The sequence below is a fragment of the Salarias fasciatus genome, chromosome 13 (assembly GCF_902148845.1).
Source record: "Salarias fasciatus chromosome 13, fSalaFa1.1, whole genome shotgun sequence".
Classification (NCBI taxonomy): Eukaryota; Metazoa; Chordata; class Actinopteri; order Blenniiformes; family Blenniidae; genus Salarias; species Salarias fasciatus.
Genome location: NC_043757.1, coordinates 26,553,367 through 26,571,698, shown reverse-complemented (window position 1 = coordinate 26,571,698; position 18,332 = coordinate 26,553,367). Strand labels below are relative to the sequence as shown.

General features: G+C 45.6%; 1 protein-coding gene across 1 annotated transcript in view; it reads left to right on the top strand.

Moving 5' to 3' along the window:
• Positions 1-673: 673 nt before the first annotated feature.
• Positions 674-18,332, top strand: part of LOC115398964 (ras and Rab interactor 2-like) — a 36,131-nt gene continuing 18,472 nt past the window's right edge. The window contains exons 1-6 of the mRNA XM_030106043.1: positions 674-892; positions 10,658-10,762; positions 12,760-12,863; positions 14,950-15,160; positions 15,342-15,453; positions 18,084-18,156. Coding sequence (XP_029961903.1) covers positions 10,703-10,762; positions 12,760-12,863; positions 14,950-15,160; positions 15,342-15,453; positions 18,084-18,156 — 560 coding nt within the window. The 5' untranslated portion in view covers positions 674-892; positions 10,658-10,702. The remainder of the gene's footprint in view (positions 893-10,657; positions 10,763-12,759; positions 12,864-14,949; positions 15,161-15,341; positions 15,454-18,083; positions 18,157-18,332) is intronic.

Sequence of the window (18,332 nt, the reverse complement as noted above, 5' to 3'; positions counted from 1 at the left end):
TTTATATAGACATTTCAAGTGTCATAAGCATTTTTATGAACCCCTTTTGATAGTCGTGAATACAATTTTCATTTATGTGATTCAAATGGTGATAAATCTTTGAACAAAATGAGAGAACAGCAATTAATGTTAAAAACAGCTGTCTCCTATAACATGGTGATAGTTGTGTGTGTGTGTGTGTGTGTGTGTGTGTGTATACACGAAGTTTCATGGGTCAGAATTTATTCTGTGATAGAAAAAGTACACTGAAGAAAATAAACCTAAATTATTTCTTAAATCTCAAAAAAGTCAGTTTTGAGATTCATGTCGGAATTAAGAGAAATAAATCAGAATGTTGAAGTCTGACTTTTTTTTATTTTTCTGTTTGAGATATTCTGACTTTGAATTGAAAAAAAAAATCAGATTTCTGATTTTAATATTACCCAGAAAAAAATAATTAATATTACTTAGAAAAAAAATAATTTTCAGGTTAAACTTGTAAACCTGATTTTTTTTTATTTATTTATCTCAATCTGAATTCAAATTTTGAGACAGAAAAGAGAAAAGCTACACGAAGACGTGTTTTACGGTCCTCGTCTTATTTGTAGAGTGACATCCGGTTGCACGAGAGAAAAAGTTTTACCGCTGATGTTCTATTGTGAAAATCAGAGTCGCTTCCGGCGACTCAGTTTACACAAAGACAGAAAAACAGACGGGTCCGTGCTGCGCGGGTCATGGAGCGGCTCCAGTCTCCCCAGCCGGAGCCGTAGGAGGAACTTTTACCGGCGGATATTCCGGGGAGTTATTCGGTCGGAGCAGCCATGGAGCCAGTTTGTCCCAGAATCGGGTCCCGGGTCCCGGGTTCAGTGTCCCTCCGGCCGGCTGGAGGACGCGGCTCTCCGCACTAGACCAGGTGAGACCCTCCGTCCTCAATCCAGCCTCCAGACTCACAACAACACAACAACAACACAACAAAACACACGGTTTTCCTCCAGTCGTTCATAATAATCCAGCACAACAGCCCCGGTCCGCCTTTTTACGTGACGATTCGATCAAATTCAGGATTTTAAAAACTTTAACAGACACTTCTCTCCAGGAGCTGTTATCCAGATCAAGAAACTTTTTCTCAACATAAAAGTGGAAAGTACTTTATCAATCCCACAGGGAAATTAATCTCCACGCGCTGGTCTAAACACTGATTTATATCTGTTTAAAATGTGGAGAAATATGAGTAAAACTGTGTAAAATAACAATCAGCTGAACTGTCTAGAAATGGTTTCAAATAACCAGAAAACACCTGTCTGAAATAACTACATGCAGCCCAAAATATAGACAAAAACGTCTGTTTAGTCACTAAAATGCCCCAAAATAGCTTTTACTACTAATAATGAACAACTAAAACAGTTATAACAATGTAAAATAGCAAACATGTCTAAAAATAGATTAAACAGTAATTTGGAAATGATAAATTTGTTTGAAATAGTGAAAAAAAAGATGCAACTTTGATTCAAAAAATAATAAACAGCTGAAATATCTAAAAACTGCTTAGAGGAACCAACTTAAACTTATAAATGAATGTTAAACAGACAAAATGGCTAAAATAGCTAAAACCATTCTAAGGCCTCAAGTGGATAAACCTGAACCAGTGAAGAACAGTTTAGAAAGCTGATAAAAACCTGGGGGAAAGAATGCATCATACCTAAAATCCTGTAAACAACTTAAACAACTTCAATGATTGGAAAAGCTAAAACAGGGGGAAAAGTCTCAAAGTAGTTGTAATGGCTCAAATTAGGTCAAATAAGGTCAAAGTTTTAAATGTCTGCAAACATCTAATAAGTGTTGACATTGTTAACAAATGTTTTATCTAAAAATTGTAAAAAAACAAACAAAAAAAAAGACAAAACTGTTTTAAGTAGCTTTAGTCTCGAATGGTAGAAAAACCATAGAAACGAATTTCGAATTAAATAACTGATAAAGGAGTAAAATGTCAGCTGTTTTTTCAGATGTAATCTGGAGGGTAAAATGTCTCCTATTTCTCTAAATCACCTCATTTCCTGAGCAGCTTAAACTCCACACTGAAGCACAAACTGCCATCACATTTCTGTTGCTGGACCAAGTGAGAGGGGTTCTCTGGTCCCAGGTCACAGACGGCTGGGACCCGTAAAACCTTCCCATCAGCCCCAGCGTCTCAGCAGTGAGTCGTCCATTTGTCCAGAGTCAGTGAGAAACGTGAAAACAAGCGGCGGTGTTTCCTGGTACCGGCTGAGACCCTGGAGTTCCAGTCAGCTCGGAAATCTGCTAATGTGCTTAGCGCCGGGCGCCGGTACCACAGCAGACCTGCAGCCGGGGTCACAGGTCAGGCCGACGGCATCCATCGGGTATCATGACTATTAGACAGGATCTGTATTCACCCGTCTTCTGTACGTCAATGAGTCGCAATTTCATATTTTCTCATGTGATTTAAAAAAACAAAAAACCAAGATTTTGCCTAATTTCAAACATTTTTATGATGTATCTTGCCTCAGGTTTACACACGTAATGTATTAGTCAGTGTTTCCTGAAGTGTGGATTAATTCAGGGTTTTCCCTCCGTGATTACTGATTATTTTAGTTATATTTACATCCTCAGTGACTGACTTCAGCAGAAAGCCGCTCATGTGTTTTAGTCTTTACAGCTTCATCAGCAGTTTTTGAACTTTGAGTCATTTCTCTGTTTGACTTTGGGAAATGAGATTCAGTCACCACGAGGTTCGGCTTTAATTCTGTCTGAAACGGGACGGCTTGATGTGATATTTGCTGAGCCACCCGTTGCACCCGTGCACGCTGAAGCGCCTCCGTCTGAACGCTGTCCGCACTGCTGCAGCTCGGTGAATCGCCCCAGGACTGAGGCGTCCTCGCTCACAGTGACGTCCCTTCCTTGAAAAACAGGTTGTCGAATGTAATTCACCACAACACTGTCGACGCGAGAGTTTTAATTTCCCCTTTAATTCAGGATGAATGATCGCGCTCGTCCCCTTATCCTGTCACGATGACGCACACTTTCCAAGATGGCCGCCTGAAGCAAGCGTCGGACTCGAGCTGAGACTGTTTGTCATTTTAATGGGAGCCTTAGAAGAAATGGGTTTAATGAAACGAGTGGATGGACAGAAGCATAAATGTGTTACACTTTTTAAAGGTTAATCGAGAAAGAAAGAAAGAAGAGAAGCAGGAAGTGGAGTTTGTCGACTAATTTTCCCCGAAAGGGGGCGGGGCTGCTAAAATGTAATCCGTCCAGGTCCAGCATAAAACGCGCTGCAGTCTCCATGTAAACACACGATGCAAGTTTTAACTCAACTTTAATCTTTCAAATGCAGTGTCTGTGTAGACTTTCTGCTCGTGTGCACGTAGATAAACAGTAACGGAGGATATTTCTGATACACGCTCTCTGCTCGCCTTTGGTTTCACCAGACTGAGAACGTCCTGACGTGTTCATGTCAGAGCCGAGCTGCTCACACAGCGTTCAGACCAGGGTTCTGCCGCCTTTATGACCAAAAGAGCCATTTCACTGACTTTCTGATAAGTCCAGCAGTTCTGGAGACATAAAGAACATTTAGCCTTTAAAATGAGGCGACTGCAGCTCAGGAAGCTTCGTTCTTGGTTTTGATGCACAAACAAAAACTAGATCTTATGATGCATTCATGACGTTTTAACTACAGTTCAGAACAGTGAACATTTTATTACACTTTGCACCTGATTTTATCAGTTTTGTTCTTTTCAAGCTTTTTTTTGTTGACAGTTTTGAAATTTGAGCTGTTTTATCCATTTTACCTCTTTTAGACAGTTTTCTATGCTTTTTTCCTGCCATATTTCAGTTTCTTATGTGAGAAATTGGAGAAATTTCAGGTTTTTAAGCTGTTCTATCTTTTTTCCCCCCATTTCTTGGTGCTGCACTATTTTTCCCCAATGTTACTTTTTATTTGTACCTTTTCTGAATCCCTTTTGAACCCAGAGTGACGAATGATATAATAATTTAAACACATGTTAAATGTTTATTCACATATCATGGTGAAGGTGAAGGTGGTGAAGGCTTCATGGAGCCGCTGTAGAGGAACTGAAGAGCCACATGTGGCTCCAGAGCCGCAGGTTGAACACCCCTGGTGAAGACCATCACTGTAATTATTTTTAGCGCTGTCCAGCTGCCCCTCCCCCGCCCCTCTTCACACTCTCCCTGCAGAAACAAAGACCCGGGTCGTGACAGGTGACTCGTCTCTCGACCCTTGAGGGGTCACGGAGCTGTGACCGCTCGCCGGTGTTGGGTCCGCTGCAGTAAAAAAAGCAGACGACCCCCGAAGTGCGGCGCGGCGCCGGAGGTCAAACGTGTCGGCGTGCGTCAGCCGCACCCGCGGCATCCGCACTTTGTTCACCTTAGAGAAGTTATCAGTGCAGGCGTGTGGTTCAGCTCCTGCTGTGCTTCGTCCTTTGCTGTTCCAGCCGTCCAACGTGAGACGTGAAGGGAACAGTCTATCAGGGCCGCTCGGTCTCCTCTGAGTCCTGATAGCGGCTCTGGGTTTAAACGACAAGGAGTTTCTTTGACCCTAAAGCTGATTCTGGAGTATAATTTCACCAGTTCATCAAACTGCCTCCAAGTTTGATGAACATTTTAAAGAAGCTGTTGGATATTGTAGCCTCAAAACGGTGACTTTATTGCCTGTATCTTATTTTGACTTTATTCTTAAAAAAAGAAAAAAAAAAACTACCTCCTATGTTTTTTTTTTTCTCTCGAGAAGGAAAAACGTCCACATTGTATTTCCTCTTATTTTCGAGGAAAACAAAACCTCCTCGTTGCATTTCAGGTTCATCACTGTAGTCTTTTCACCTCTTCTGATTTTTTCGGTTTAGTTTCTGAGTAATATGACTGATAGTCGTCTGTTCTTGTCCTGATTGGTTAGGCAGGACTGGATCTGGGCACATGGAGATTCTAAGGCACATACAGGACCTTTAGACCCACAACTTTCCTGGATCATGACAGTGGTGTGCGCAGCATTTTTTTTTTCTTTTTATGGCTTTTTCCTACATTCTGAGGCATCTTGAAGTAAAACGTTATGCTGAATATGGCTGCGGTTTTGTGCGGCGCTGACCATTTCCTGTATCAATCTTCAGGACTGGGGTGCATTGTGTTGTTATTATATTATATTATATAAAATTATATTATATTGTATTTATCAATCAAGTGTTTTTAAAAAAAAGACGGCGCCACTGTGGCTCCACAGGTTCAAACCGGCGTAGCCACTCAGGAAAGCTCGGTGCCAGTGGCGCTGTGGCACTCGGCTAAAAACTGGGCATCTTTGGCAACATGCCATAAACTCCCAGCAACCCCAGCGTAGCAACATCTTCAACACAGTTACTAAAATGTTGTGAAGTGTGGAAATATTTCCAAGAGGGAAGTGAAAACTGTCCGGCAGCCACTTGCAGTACCAGCGTTTCTAAAAGTGGAGGCGTCACGTTCGTTGTACACAGTTCCAGCGTGAAGTTCACACTCGGTGCTTTCATGCTATTTTTCATGCGAGTGTCTTTCCTCGTGCCACACATGCCGAGAACGTCACACAGTGAGCTGCCGCTCTGCATTCCTTCAGTCCTGTCCAGACATAGTAATGATGGTAATGTTTCTGCTCGGATTTAGTTTTCTTTGTAAAAGAATAACTTGTCAAAAATCAAATAAATTGACTGAATTTTAAAATAAATCTCACATATGAAGGAAATCTCTTTAATAAACAATCAAAGCTGCTTGCAGTGTTTGCACATTGGTTTGGTCTCCGTCAGTATTTTCTCTCCATTCCAACTTTGGAAAATGAGGTTGGAGAAGTTCAGTGTAGAAATGGTGCAGTGTTACGGCGTAGTAAATACATTGTTCTTCATCAGAGGCTTTGAGGGAACATCTGGAGCGCAGTGGGTGGATGTGTGCACTGATCTGGGTGTAGATGGGACGGTTTTGCTGAGGTGGTGTAGATGTGTGTGTTTTCACAGATTGCAGCCACAGAGAACGCTCTCAGTCTGGCGATGTGTGTGTGCTTGTGCACACATGCGGTCTCTTTCTGTGGAAGGTTTTCCATGGAATGAGTGAAGCGGAGACACACCCTGCCAGTGTGAAGGCACAGCGTTCGACACACTTTTTCAGAGGCTGAACATGCTGATTTTCTTTACGGGAGAGGCCATGCGGCTGCCATCGTAACCGCGACTCCAGCCGCCGCCCACAGGAAACCCCTTCAGAGAATCAAAGCACAGGAACGGTGGATGTCGGAGTCAGAAGGTTCCTTTACTTCCAGCCTGGTGCACGACCCGTTGAATCCACCACAGATTGATTTGTATTCATGGAAATCTGTTTCTTCAAACACAGCGGCAGTGGAAGGACTCATCCTATCGCCGTCCTGCGTCATGTGTCGCCGTGTGTCTGTCAGTAAAGATGCTCTTCATCTTCTCCGTGTTGCTGGCCACAACTTATAGATCTGCTCCGGATTGAAAAATAGAATTTACCCAAAAAGTAGAAATCGATGTATATCGTGTTTCTGGATCCCTCCAAAGTCAACGCTCTAAAGGTCTGTCCAATCAATCTTATGTGATGGTCAGATTTTAATTCTTTACTGCTGAGTTCCGCTGGCTCACAGGCCCAGACGGATCCACCTCCTTCGCCTGGTCCTGGTCTCCACACCAGAACTTCCTCCTCCTCAGCTTCAGGCATGTTCTTCTCCCTCCTTTTCTTTCTCCAGCTCTCTCTCTCCTCTCTCCTCCCCTGTCTCACCCTCTCACCGGGTCACGGAAACATCGGGATACATGTGTCTTCAGTGAGGGGGCGTGGCCTCAGAATAAAGAGGCGTGGCCTACGTTCACACAACTTCTGACTGAAAGAAAGCTTTTTTTTTCTCCTCTGCTGGCTGATATCAGGAAGCTCACGTTGTCCTCTTGCCTTCGGACTATGAATAGGCCTTAACAGATACTCTGCTTCCTGTGAGCGCCGCTCAGTTACTGTGTGTCATAAAGCTGGAGAGGGATGACTGGCGTGTGCATGTTGGAGTGATATCGAGCAGCGCTTCTCCTCAGCCTGTCTGAGAGCGACTTCCTGACTGTCTGTTCAAGGTCTGAAACTGTCTTCATGCAAAGACCATAAACTCAGAGGATGATGGGAAAACCAATGCCGTGCTCTATGTGCTGAACAGACACCTTCAGGAATCTGAAAATCTAGTGTCAGTGTGAATGTGGAGGAGTAAAAGTGAAGGATAAGTCATGTTAGACTTGTGGAAAGACTGATCGCCTCTCTGAAAGTGAGTCTGGGAGGTTCAGGTGTTCACTCAGCCCCGTGTTGGAAGTGATTATTATGAACTAAGGCTGAGTCGATTAAACATTTGGGCTGAGCTGCTTGATGTCTTCGACGGGTTCGGACACGTCGCAGCGGCTTCAGGCAGAGCTGAGCATTCAGGTGTATCACCGTGTTTACTTGAAAACACACGACTGATTGGTTTCAAATGTTTTTAACATTGCTAGATGTTACCAAGTGTACTTTCCAGAGATTTCCATTCAGCTTCAGTTCGGAGAGCGTCTGTATACTGAAGGTTTCTGCTGCGCAGCAGAACAATAATCCTGTAGACATGGTAAGATTCTCCCTCCCCTCTCTTTTTTTCAACTCTGAAGTTTTAAACTGGACCCTCAGTCTTCTGCTTTTCTAAATGAACCTTGAAATCCACCCATTCCATTCATCAGATTGTTTTTGTGGAACTCCCAGAGGCAGTGACTGAGATACAGGAGCTGGGGCAACACATTGATTTGGATTATTTCTGTTCGAGGCTCCGTCCTGAGATGTCTGTGATGAACCTTTGAAGACTCGTTGGTGTGTGTGAGCAGTGCGGTGGTGTGTTCATGATGTGCTCAGCCTCCCTCACCACCAGCTGCAGGTCCTCCCTGTTCTCCACTGCAGGACCCAATTAATGACAAACATCCCAACATTAGACTCATGCGGTGATGACGGCAGCTTTGAATCTCACATTTAACATCCGGATACCACCTGAACGGCTGAATATCCTGGATATTCTGGTCCAGGTCTGGTCCCGGTGTGGAGGCTCGCTGTAGACATGGTTGTGCAGAGGATGAGGTACTTCTTGTTCAGGAAGGACAGTCTCTGTTCGACCATCTTCTTCACCACTTTCTGAATCTCCTGAATCATTCCTTTGGTCTCTGTGGTGCTAATGTCCAGGTTTTTATTAGATGTAGTTTCCGTCGTTGTTTGACATCAGTCCATGTTGTCATCAGCAAAGAAACGCTCCTGAAGTGTGTCCATTTAGCGAGGTGAACCAGCCCTCAGGAAACTGTTTGAACCTCATTGTTCTGTTGGGGATAAAGACAAACTGTTCCAGCTCCAGACCGGAATCAGACGCCGCAGTTTCCATAACCGTGGAGCTACAAGTCCAGCTAAGCCACTGTGGAATGAAGGAAGCTTTTAGTTCCTCATGGTGTGACCAGCAGCTAAAGAGGTGGCACATTTTTAACTCTCGTATTTTTCTGAACAGGAAATAGTTTTCATGCACACGGGGGTACAAGGCAGGGTGGGGGATTTTTCCACTGTACATTTTTTTTACCGTCGTAGATGTCATTCCATTGTACAACAGCAGCTCAGCCAGCAAGTGGTAGAACATGAAAAATCCCAGTGGACAGCTTTCTGCAGCTCCAGACCTCCACACACTCGGTTAACAGCTTGAATAATCTGTCCAGGAAGAGTTTACAGTAATGGAACATGTGACAGAGGACGCTTAGGAAGTGGCCTACACACACACACACACACGCACACACACACACACACACACACACACACACACACACACACACACACACACACACACACAAGTCATACAGCAGGATTAGATAAAGGACGCAGGAGTCAGTTAAAAACAAAACAAGATAAAAACAGTCTTAGAAAATATTTCATGACGTCTGTCTGAAGGCAGAGGAGACAGTTCATTTGTTTTTGTAAAGATGAGCATCAGTTCACGGCTGATTGAGGGTAAATTCCGGGTTAACATGACGCCGTCCCACCCAGGTCACCCACCACATTTATCTAGCCGCAGTCACATTTTCCAGGTTGTTGAGATCACATCTGAATCCTTTATTGTGAGATTATTTTACCGAAAAGGTACATTTACTAAAATAGTAAAAGAAGAAGTGCGAGTGTTAAGTTTCGAGCTGTGTCTTCTGATTTGCCTTGAGTAACACTGATTGGCAGAATCTGAACTTTCCCTCGAGCCCACATATGGCGTTTTAAACCTCTGGTTAGTCAACGAAGCCTGCAGAAAGAATCAGATCAGTTTAGTGCCGTCAGTTTTTCCATCTCACTGAAACCGCTGTATTTTCTGATGTTATGCCTGAAGAACACACGTTTTGGACAACAGCCTCTTCTTTTCAACAACAATCAGCTTTTTCTGCTGTATATCATCATTTTCCCACCATCAGGAGGCATCGGCTCAGATTAAATAGATTAAAGCCCACTGGTTTTCGAGTTGTACGGTAAATAAGGGGCAGAATTAGTGATTTAGAGAGAATCTACATTCTTTTATTCAAATCTCTCTGGTGACTCACAGTACTTGTAGGGTTTTGACCTAAATCAGGTTCTCAGCAGGGTTAACCAACATGTCTGTCTGTTGACCGTAAACACTCCCCATTGTTCCTGCCAATAGCTTCATTTCTACCATGTCGGAGGATATTTACGGTTTATTATCCACTCCCAGACCACGTGGTTCTGCACTGACCCACAATCCAACAGATCTATTAGAGCTGCTTTATTCTGTGAACCTTCTAGAACCGGAGCGTCAAACATTTTAGGGCCTCTAAATGTCCGTTTGAGTCTTTGGACAACTGGCACTCCGTCCACTGTTTGTTTTTCCACACACTGAATGCCTTCCTGTGTCCCAGGCCGGGCCTGCGAATCACACTCGAAAACACACTCGCACTTCTTGCTCCAACCACAACAGCCCCGCCCCCGCCCCCGAAGTCCACTCTGCTGTTGTTTTGACAGTGGGGGTGTGAAGGGGCGAGCAAGCGGCCTGCTCTGACTGTAGGCTCTGCTGCTGTCCAGGAAAACCCGATCGCCGCCGGGTTTTCAGCCCAGTGTCCTCGTCCAGATGTTGTGTTTGTGTTTAAAACGGAAACAGTGAAAGCCATGGAGTCCAGTGTGCGCTGTAGCTGGTTATGAAACCACGCTCTGCCGTGAACAATACACTGTCAACATGACCGGGAACATGATGAAGGGTCATGTGGTCTGCTGTTGCGTTCAGAATCGTCCTCGCGCCGACTCGCCGTGAGGTTCCTCAGCAGCCGGCGCTCCGGGGGCCAGCAGGAGACGGCTGCTGCCGGCGTTTTCCTCCAGCTCTGGGATGTGTTTGCATGCCTGCACACAGCTGGCCGGGATCAGCTGCTGAAACTGAAGCCGGCCCGGCGTCTGGCTCGGGCCGAGCGGGAGCGCATGAGTCACTCTGAGTCGGTGTCACGTGATCACGAGGAGAGCTGGGTACAGGGGGTCAGGGCTTGATCACTTATGAGTCTGGAAGCTGTTTTTGTGATTTTTAAATGAGTAAAAACAATAAAGACACATTGAGCTTTTATGTTAGTGCAGTCTGCACCAGACGTCTTTTGTCTCTAATACGTCCGATGTCTTTCGGCAGAGAATTCAGCGGATCGAGACGGACCGAGGAGAACCGAGAGACGCCATGTCTGCCAGCCCCAGAGATCAGCCCTGCAAGCAGGAGAGGAAGGGCAGCTTCCTGAAGGTTGGTTCCCCTCCGGCGACGGCCCAAGACGCCTTGCGGCTCCGTGTGGGCGGAGGACAGTCCAACGATGACAGAGGAGGAGGAGGGGCTGATGGGAGGACAGCTGCTAACCATTATCTGCTAATCCAATCATCAGCTGATTACCTTTTGTGATTATTCGATTCATCTTTTTTTGCTTAGCCGTTAATTACCCTGGTATGTTGCCAAGAACATATTTCCTTCAAGTTAACCAGCTAGCCGATGGCTAAATCAGTTAGCAGCCATTTTGATATTTGATTTTAACCGATTAAATCAGTTAGTCGTTTCAGCAGCAGCTGCTTGTTTGTGTCTTTCTTTCTCCAAACTCTTGCAGCTTTAAGCTTCTTCCACGTTTACCAACTCAGGATTGACTGACAGGATCTCTCACGGGGGTGTTTCTACAGTATTTCACAGCATTTTCCCTCTAGAAACCTGAATCCTGAGACATCTCTGAGGCGAATGCTGAAGGTTTGAGGTCTTGAACCTTGAGTCAACCGGATGAGCCGGGAAATGTGATTTCCTCTCAAACAGCTGAGCCGACTCCTTCCTGAAGCTGCTGCTGCAGCAGAAACTTGCCCAACAGAGGCAGCGAGACAGACGAGGAGGAAACGAAACGAGTGACGTCGGCGTCACGCTGGAAAGACTCCAGTTCAGGAAAACTCATGAGTTACATTTCCCTCCCAGCCGCTGTCCGAGGACACTTTAACTTTCTGAGATAAGACCAGATCAGAACGGCGAAGTTTATTCTGAAACGAAGTTTATTCTGAAAGGATTGAATCCTGTCACCGTTCAGTCTGATGAGACTGAACTGAAAGGTTCAATCCAGACCGCTGGATGAATTTACAAAGCAGAAAAACATAAGTTTTAAAGGTGCATTCAGGAGTTTTTCAACTTTAAAAACACTTATTTTCCACCATAAATATGTTACACATTTTTAATGATGTGTACAATGTGCCCTGACATATTCATTACAACTACCGCTAACAGCGCTAAATTGTCACTTGAAAGTTGCAGTGCCGGTCCGGCACCAGAATTTTTTGGGGGGAGAATTTGAGAGGAATGATGTAATGCACGCTCCCGCTGGCCTGATTTAGTTAGGTTTCGTTTTGTCCGGCATTACTCCGCCAGATGCTTAGTGAGCAACAACTGAGCAGGAGCTTCCAGAAAGTCAGAACAGACTGGCTTCCAGCACTGCCACAGCTCCACACAGACTCCACCAGGGAGAAGAAACTTAAATCTTACTTGAGCGCTACTAAAAGCGCTACTAAAAGAGCGAGGAAGGAGTTCCCCTCCTCCGAGCACACAAGTCACAGGCACGAGTGTTTCACTAAGCTGCATTACGCCCAAGGCCTGCAGGGGGCGCTGTTTCCCATAAAACGTGGAAACTCCTTAATGCTCCTTTATAGAAGATGAAGAGAAACAGTGAGTCTAGCAGAATTCAGTCTTTTTAGGGGGGCAGGCTGTGTTTGAGGGTTCATATTTCAAAGATCATTAAAAGACATTTTCCTGAAAAGGAGGATTTGAAGCCTGTTATCGGAGCAGTACCAGGCACAGAGACGAGGCTCGGTCCGCTGGAGATGAGGAAAGAGCTTCACTCAGTGTTTTCCTCCAGAAGGAGGGAAGAAAGGCCAAACCATACAGGTCTGACCCGAGTCGGCGATCAGCTCACTTTCTATTCAGGATCATTGACGTCTATCAGTAACGTAGGAGATAAAAAAGGATCAGACATGTTAAAAGAAAGAATGCAGGTATTCCGTTTCAGATTAATTTAGTCCAGATCAAGGCTAACAGAAGCTGAGTGTGTGAACCTGATACACACTGATAAAACAACTAAAGCAGAGTGCTGTCATTGATTCAGTGGCTCTAAAAAGACTCGATAGGGAGGGAGAGGCGGTCAGATTCCAAGGTTGTGAATAGTTTTTGGTGTTTTGGGAACTTTGAGCATTTATTTCTTGGTGTGTGTGTTTGTGTGTTTGCAGCTGATCGACTCGTTCGCCTGGGAAATCGGCAGTCTGAAGAGGGAGATGGGGAAGAAGTGTGAGTCTGCGGCTTCGAAGCAGCAGCCGGACGACGGCCTCCTGGGGTGAGCCGCTCACTGGGCTTCTTCACACATCCTGAGTTACTGGAGGAAGTTTTAGTTTTCCAGTTTTACATTCACATGGGTCAAAACATCCTTATAATCAGATTGTAAATGTGTCATAGAAACGCCGCTTCACTCGGAGCGGATTATATTCCGGATCCGATTGTAGCAGGTCGTCTACGCCGATGGACGTTCCGCCTGTGCCTCATGTAAACAGTGCTTGAGCAGATTAAACGGGGGATTATTGGTTCTGCCATGTGTTCCCTCCTGCGTAGTGACGTGGTGACGGGACAGGAAATGGGAAGCAGGACAGTCAAACACAAGCAGAAGACCTGGCCAACTTTAATGCCTAAAACAGAAAAAAAAAACCCCAAAAAACACCAACCTGTTCGACTAAACAAAAGGTCAAAACTCAGCAGAAACAGTGAGAATTGGTTTTGAGGTTAAAAGTGAAAGTAAAGTGACAGCACTTCTGAATTTCAGTTCTTTAAGTTCATAATGCTAAATAACAATAACTCACCACAGAAATAAACCACCGTTGTGCACATCCAGCACACTGACGGTGTGTTATGAACTCTCTTCTCTGTTTTGAACCCACTGAATGTTTAGCTCTGCATTTGCTGGATTTAGATCAGAATTGAAGAAAAATACGCAAGAGTTGTGAAAAACCGAACCTATTAAAGTCTCACTGCTGCATAAAATGATTTGTCCTCGTCACGCTAGTCGTCCTCGCCCAGCGTCTTGTTCCTGCGATCCTCAGCCTTCCTTGTTTTCTTCCTCACAGTAACTCATATATTGTATTAGATTGTATATAATCTTGATATAATTTATTTTTTTCTATTAGATTTATGATGCAGAATTCTCTGTTAGGAGACTATTTCTTGCTCTGTCAGTCAATTCCAGTAGTTGTGGAGGTTTTTCCATTGTCATTCAGTGACATCTAGTGGTCCCAATGGTATTTACCAGCATATTTTAATATATGTTCATTATTTTTATATTTTTTTATATTATTTGATGTTATTCAAATTAATGTAAAAGCATGTTGATATAATGATGGATTTGTGATCTGCACTGGTTCAGATGTGGGAATTTCCCACCTAAGATGGACACTAGACATCATTTGGTGAAGTTATTTAAGCATTAGGAGGTAAATACAGAATGGTGCTGTGTTTAGTGCTTCAAGACTGTCTTTATAAGGAATTGTCTACTTGTGGGAACCAGAATCAAACGCCTATGACTAGAATGTTTTAAATATATCAAAGAAAAGAGTTAGTCAAAACGTAGTTTCGGCTGAAGCTGCACCAAGTGACTGTGAGTGAATGGAAAGGCAGGAAAACACACCTGAAGGTGAATCTTCTGTTCCAGATGAAGACCTCTGTGTTTGGAGGTGGTTAATCTGAAGGTTTACACTCATGAATTTAATGTAGATATTGCTGGAAATAAATGAAATTTAAGCGTCAGTCAAAGGCTTTGGACGTGTGTGTGTGTGTGTGTGTGTGTGTGTGTGTGTGTGTGTGTGTTGATGTCCTTCACGCTCATGCAGTTCACCTGGACGGCCCACAGAGGGCGACCTCGGTGAGCCACAGATCCAAACACATGCTGGTCGTCAGGCAGCTGCAGGCCGTCGTCTGATCTGAACAGCAGCATCATTTGAACATCCAAGCCTGTTAATGTGCAGCTTATAGCCAGCAAGTTTACACAAATATGGATTTTGATTTTCGTAATGGCAGAGTGACTCTTCTTCTTTTGTTTTTCTCCTTCACAGCTTTGTTGTTGAGGTTATTAACCTCATGTAATAATCTCCGTTAAACTTGACGTACTGTACATGCATGTAGACAGGACCACTGGAAACCAGGAGTCCAGACAAAACAAAACCAAAACATGACCTGAGAGGGACGTTCAGCTTCAGTTCATTAGGAACGTCCAGAGTGAGCCTGAGTCCTCTGTTCAGGCCGGTGTTCGTAGAGTTCCAGGGAGGGAGGAGGCCAGACGTCAGCAGCGGCAGTGAACCTGGACCTCCAGCTTCAAGGTCAACTCTTGAGTCTTGACCGCAGGAGAAGGTCACTGACGCTGGTCTGCTTGCTTCCAGGCTGAGCGAGGAGGTGGGCGGGCTCTTCCTGCAGGCCTCGCCGTGCGCCGCCATGGGGGCGGGGCTCCCCGGGGTCCGGGACTCGGGCTACGACTCGCTCCACCGCCGCCTCAGCGTCCTGGACCGGCTGCAGCACACGCACGCCGTGTGGCTGCAGCTGGGCCTGCGCCGCCAGGACGCCACCCGGATCCTGCAGAACCAGCCGGCCGGGGTGAGGAGGGGTGGAGGGGGGTGGAGGGACAATCGTCTCCTCATGATTTAAAAAAAGAATACAGTGTGAAGTGCAGACTACCTGTAGTGACAGTGAAACAAAGGAGCCTGTCTTGAAGGAGACTGCTGGGTAAAGTCAAGGAGGATGTTTTGATTTGCCGTTTCCTCTTTTCGTCCTGCAGACCTTTCTGGTGAGGAAGTCCAGCAGCCTGCAGAGGAAAGTCATCTCCGTGCGCATGGACAAGGACTCGGCCGTGTCCGTCAGAGACTTCCCCGTCAGAGAGAGCCAGTACAGTAAGTGAAGGAGGACTGGAGCGAACGCCTCAGAGGTCTCGATCTCGTTCTGCCGGCCTGCTGAACGTAGAGAACGAGTGAAAGAGGACATGAAGCCCTGGACTGGCCTGACTGGAGAATCTCTGGAGGAAGACGAAGCTGCCTGACCTGCACCTTCATACCACCTGTCAGACTTTTCTGTTTCAGAACATTTAGAGATGCTGGATTATTTGTTTCCTCAAAAAAGTAGAGGAAATGCAGCTAGAATGGTTTCAAATATTTAAATTTCTAACGAGGAAACCTCATATATGTGGATGTTTCCTTGTGAGAATGAAATTGTGGAATGAAGCTGCCTTCTCCTGGACGCCCTGGTGGCTTCAGATGCACCGGCGACCGTGAGGAGGAGGAAGTAATGTCAGCATGTGTTTAATCTGCTGGTCCACTCTGACGTGCTGCTTTCCACTTGAATAACTTCATCTCAGTGTTTTCCGCCTTTGCTTCGTTCTATTTTTACCTCCATGAGTTTCCATGGGTTTTCCCTCCACCTCTACCTGTTTGCCGAGATCCGTCTCTGTCAGCTGCGAGCGGGAATTTCCAAACGCCGGAGAGAGCGAGGGAGGCGGCGTGGCGTGGGGCTGTGCTGCTCACTCCGCCGCCTCTCGCCTCTCTTCACGCTGCACAGGTTAAAGAACCGCGGCCCAGGCGGAGGAGTCGCAGCGCTTTGTGTTTCCTCCGTCGACACAATGACACACTGATTCAGTGAGAGTGAGAGCAGCTGCCGTAAAGCCTTCGAGCCAGGGATGGGCAGCTTTGATCATCGTGAGAGCCAACACAGTTTCTCGCTGCCTCGGGGGCAGATTAGGTTACTTTAATTGATTTCAGTGTGGAGATAAATCTGACTTCTGCTCTTCCTGTTAATGGATCACAATCAGACTCCGTTAAAAGAATACTCCGAAGATTTTGGACCCACGCCCTATCCCGATAATTTACAAAGTGAGATAAGCTCATAAATACCTTTTTTGTGGCTGTTCGTCTAGCCGTGGGCACCCAGCTGTTAGCAACGTAGTTAGCTTAGCTCAGCTGCGGGAGGTGAAGACGAGACGGAGCCGGACTGACGAAAAGTGGACAAAGTCCTCCTCCCAGTGGTCCAGGGGACGGCGTATTAGCACGTGAAGTAAATCTGAATGGTTATAAAACATTTTAAAAGACGTGTTTTCTTTTCAATCCCTTAAAATAACGTGTTGATACACACAGATCTGCGCATGCGCAGTGCTCCGCGGAAGAATATAGCAGGCGCACAGCGGCTGAGTCTATGCTTCTACTGCTGTGCTCCGGTATATCCTTCCGCGGAGCACTGCGCATGCGCAGGTCTGTGTGGATCAAAACATTATTTTAATGGATTGAAAAAAAAACACGTCTTTTAAAATGATTTATAACCATTCGGATTTACTTCACGTGCTAATACGCCGTCCCCTGGACCACTGGAAGGAGGATTTTGTCCACTTTCGTCAGTCCAGCTCTGTTTCCTCTTCACCTCAGGCAGTTGAGCTAAGCTAACTATGATGCTAACAGCTGGGAGCCAGCCACTGGACGAACGGACACAAAAAATGTATTTATGAGCTTATTTCACCGTGTAAATGATCAGGATAGGGCGTGGGTCCAGAATCTTCGGAGTATTCCTTTAACATGATGCACGACCTCATGAGGAAAACTTGGAATTTGACGACTTATGAGGCGTTTTAACAGTTGTGTCTCACTCCTGCCGCCCAGAAGCCTTCCTTCATTCACACTGCTGCTTTCTGAGTAACACGATGTGAGTTCAGTTTCGTCTCTGAGGGACGACGTTCCGGACTGGTCAAGTCTTCGAACAGGTTTTCGTAGACTGTTATCTTTTTTCTTCATCTTCGACCTGCGTTCTTAAGGCTTGACGTCTGGATTAGGCTGCGACACGACCGTCCGTTTGTTAAGTGGAAGAGTTTAGAAGCAAGAAAAACCAGTTGAACGCAGCCGTGTGTTTCAGAGAACTTCAGGAACAGTGTATGAGCTGCAGGAGCTCCTGAAACTGCTGGAACGAGCCCGATAGAGGGTCAGACCACCGACTCCCAAGGCTCCCTCATACCCGTCTGGAGCACTGATCGCTTTGAAAGTAATCTGCATGCGAGATCCAACGTTGATCTCAGACTCTGCTGACTCTTTTAAAAAAAAATTTCTAAGCGTTCAGAGCTGCGAGGCCAGAAGCATTGCTGCAATATTCAGTGGAAACAGTCCCTGAAGTTCGGTGCGTCTGATTGGTCTTCCTTGGGTTCTTGATGACTGACATGTTTTTCTGAACCCAGTCACAGTTTGTTCTCATGGCACACTTCTGAAACGCTCTCCTCATTCCTGTGGCAAGGTAAACTCCAAATCAGCCGTTTTGGTATTTCACCTGTCGGCTGCCGTGCTGCGCCCAGACGTGATCAGACAAGTTTTCTCTCAGTGTGTTACCAGTGTGTTGTTTGCTTTTCTTCTCCTTCATTTTCTGACCTGTTCGTATTGACTGCAGTGAATTAGAGGATTAAAAGTGTAAATTAAACCGCTGTGGAAGGTTTATTCCCCAGCGGTCTTTCCTCTTCTTGCCGGTGTGTTAAATGTGTGTGTGTGTCCGTCCACAGCGTTCTCCCTGGAGGGATCGGGCCTGAGCTTCGCTGATCTTTTCCGTCTCATGGCTTTCTGCTGCATCAGCCGGTGAGTCCAGGGAAGTCCCCGGAGCTGCTCACGATGGGGAATTTAGGCTTTTACACTGTGGAGATGTGACACGAACATGAACACATCCGTCAGATGGAAGGTTTCACTTGTTTCGCCTCGGGCTCTGCACACATCCACATTTCAGTCTCTGTTCTCACACTGCAGCCGCTTCGTTT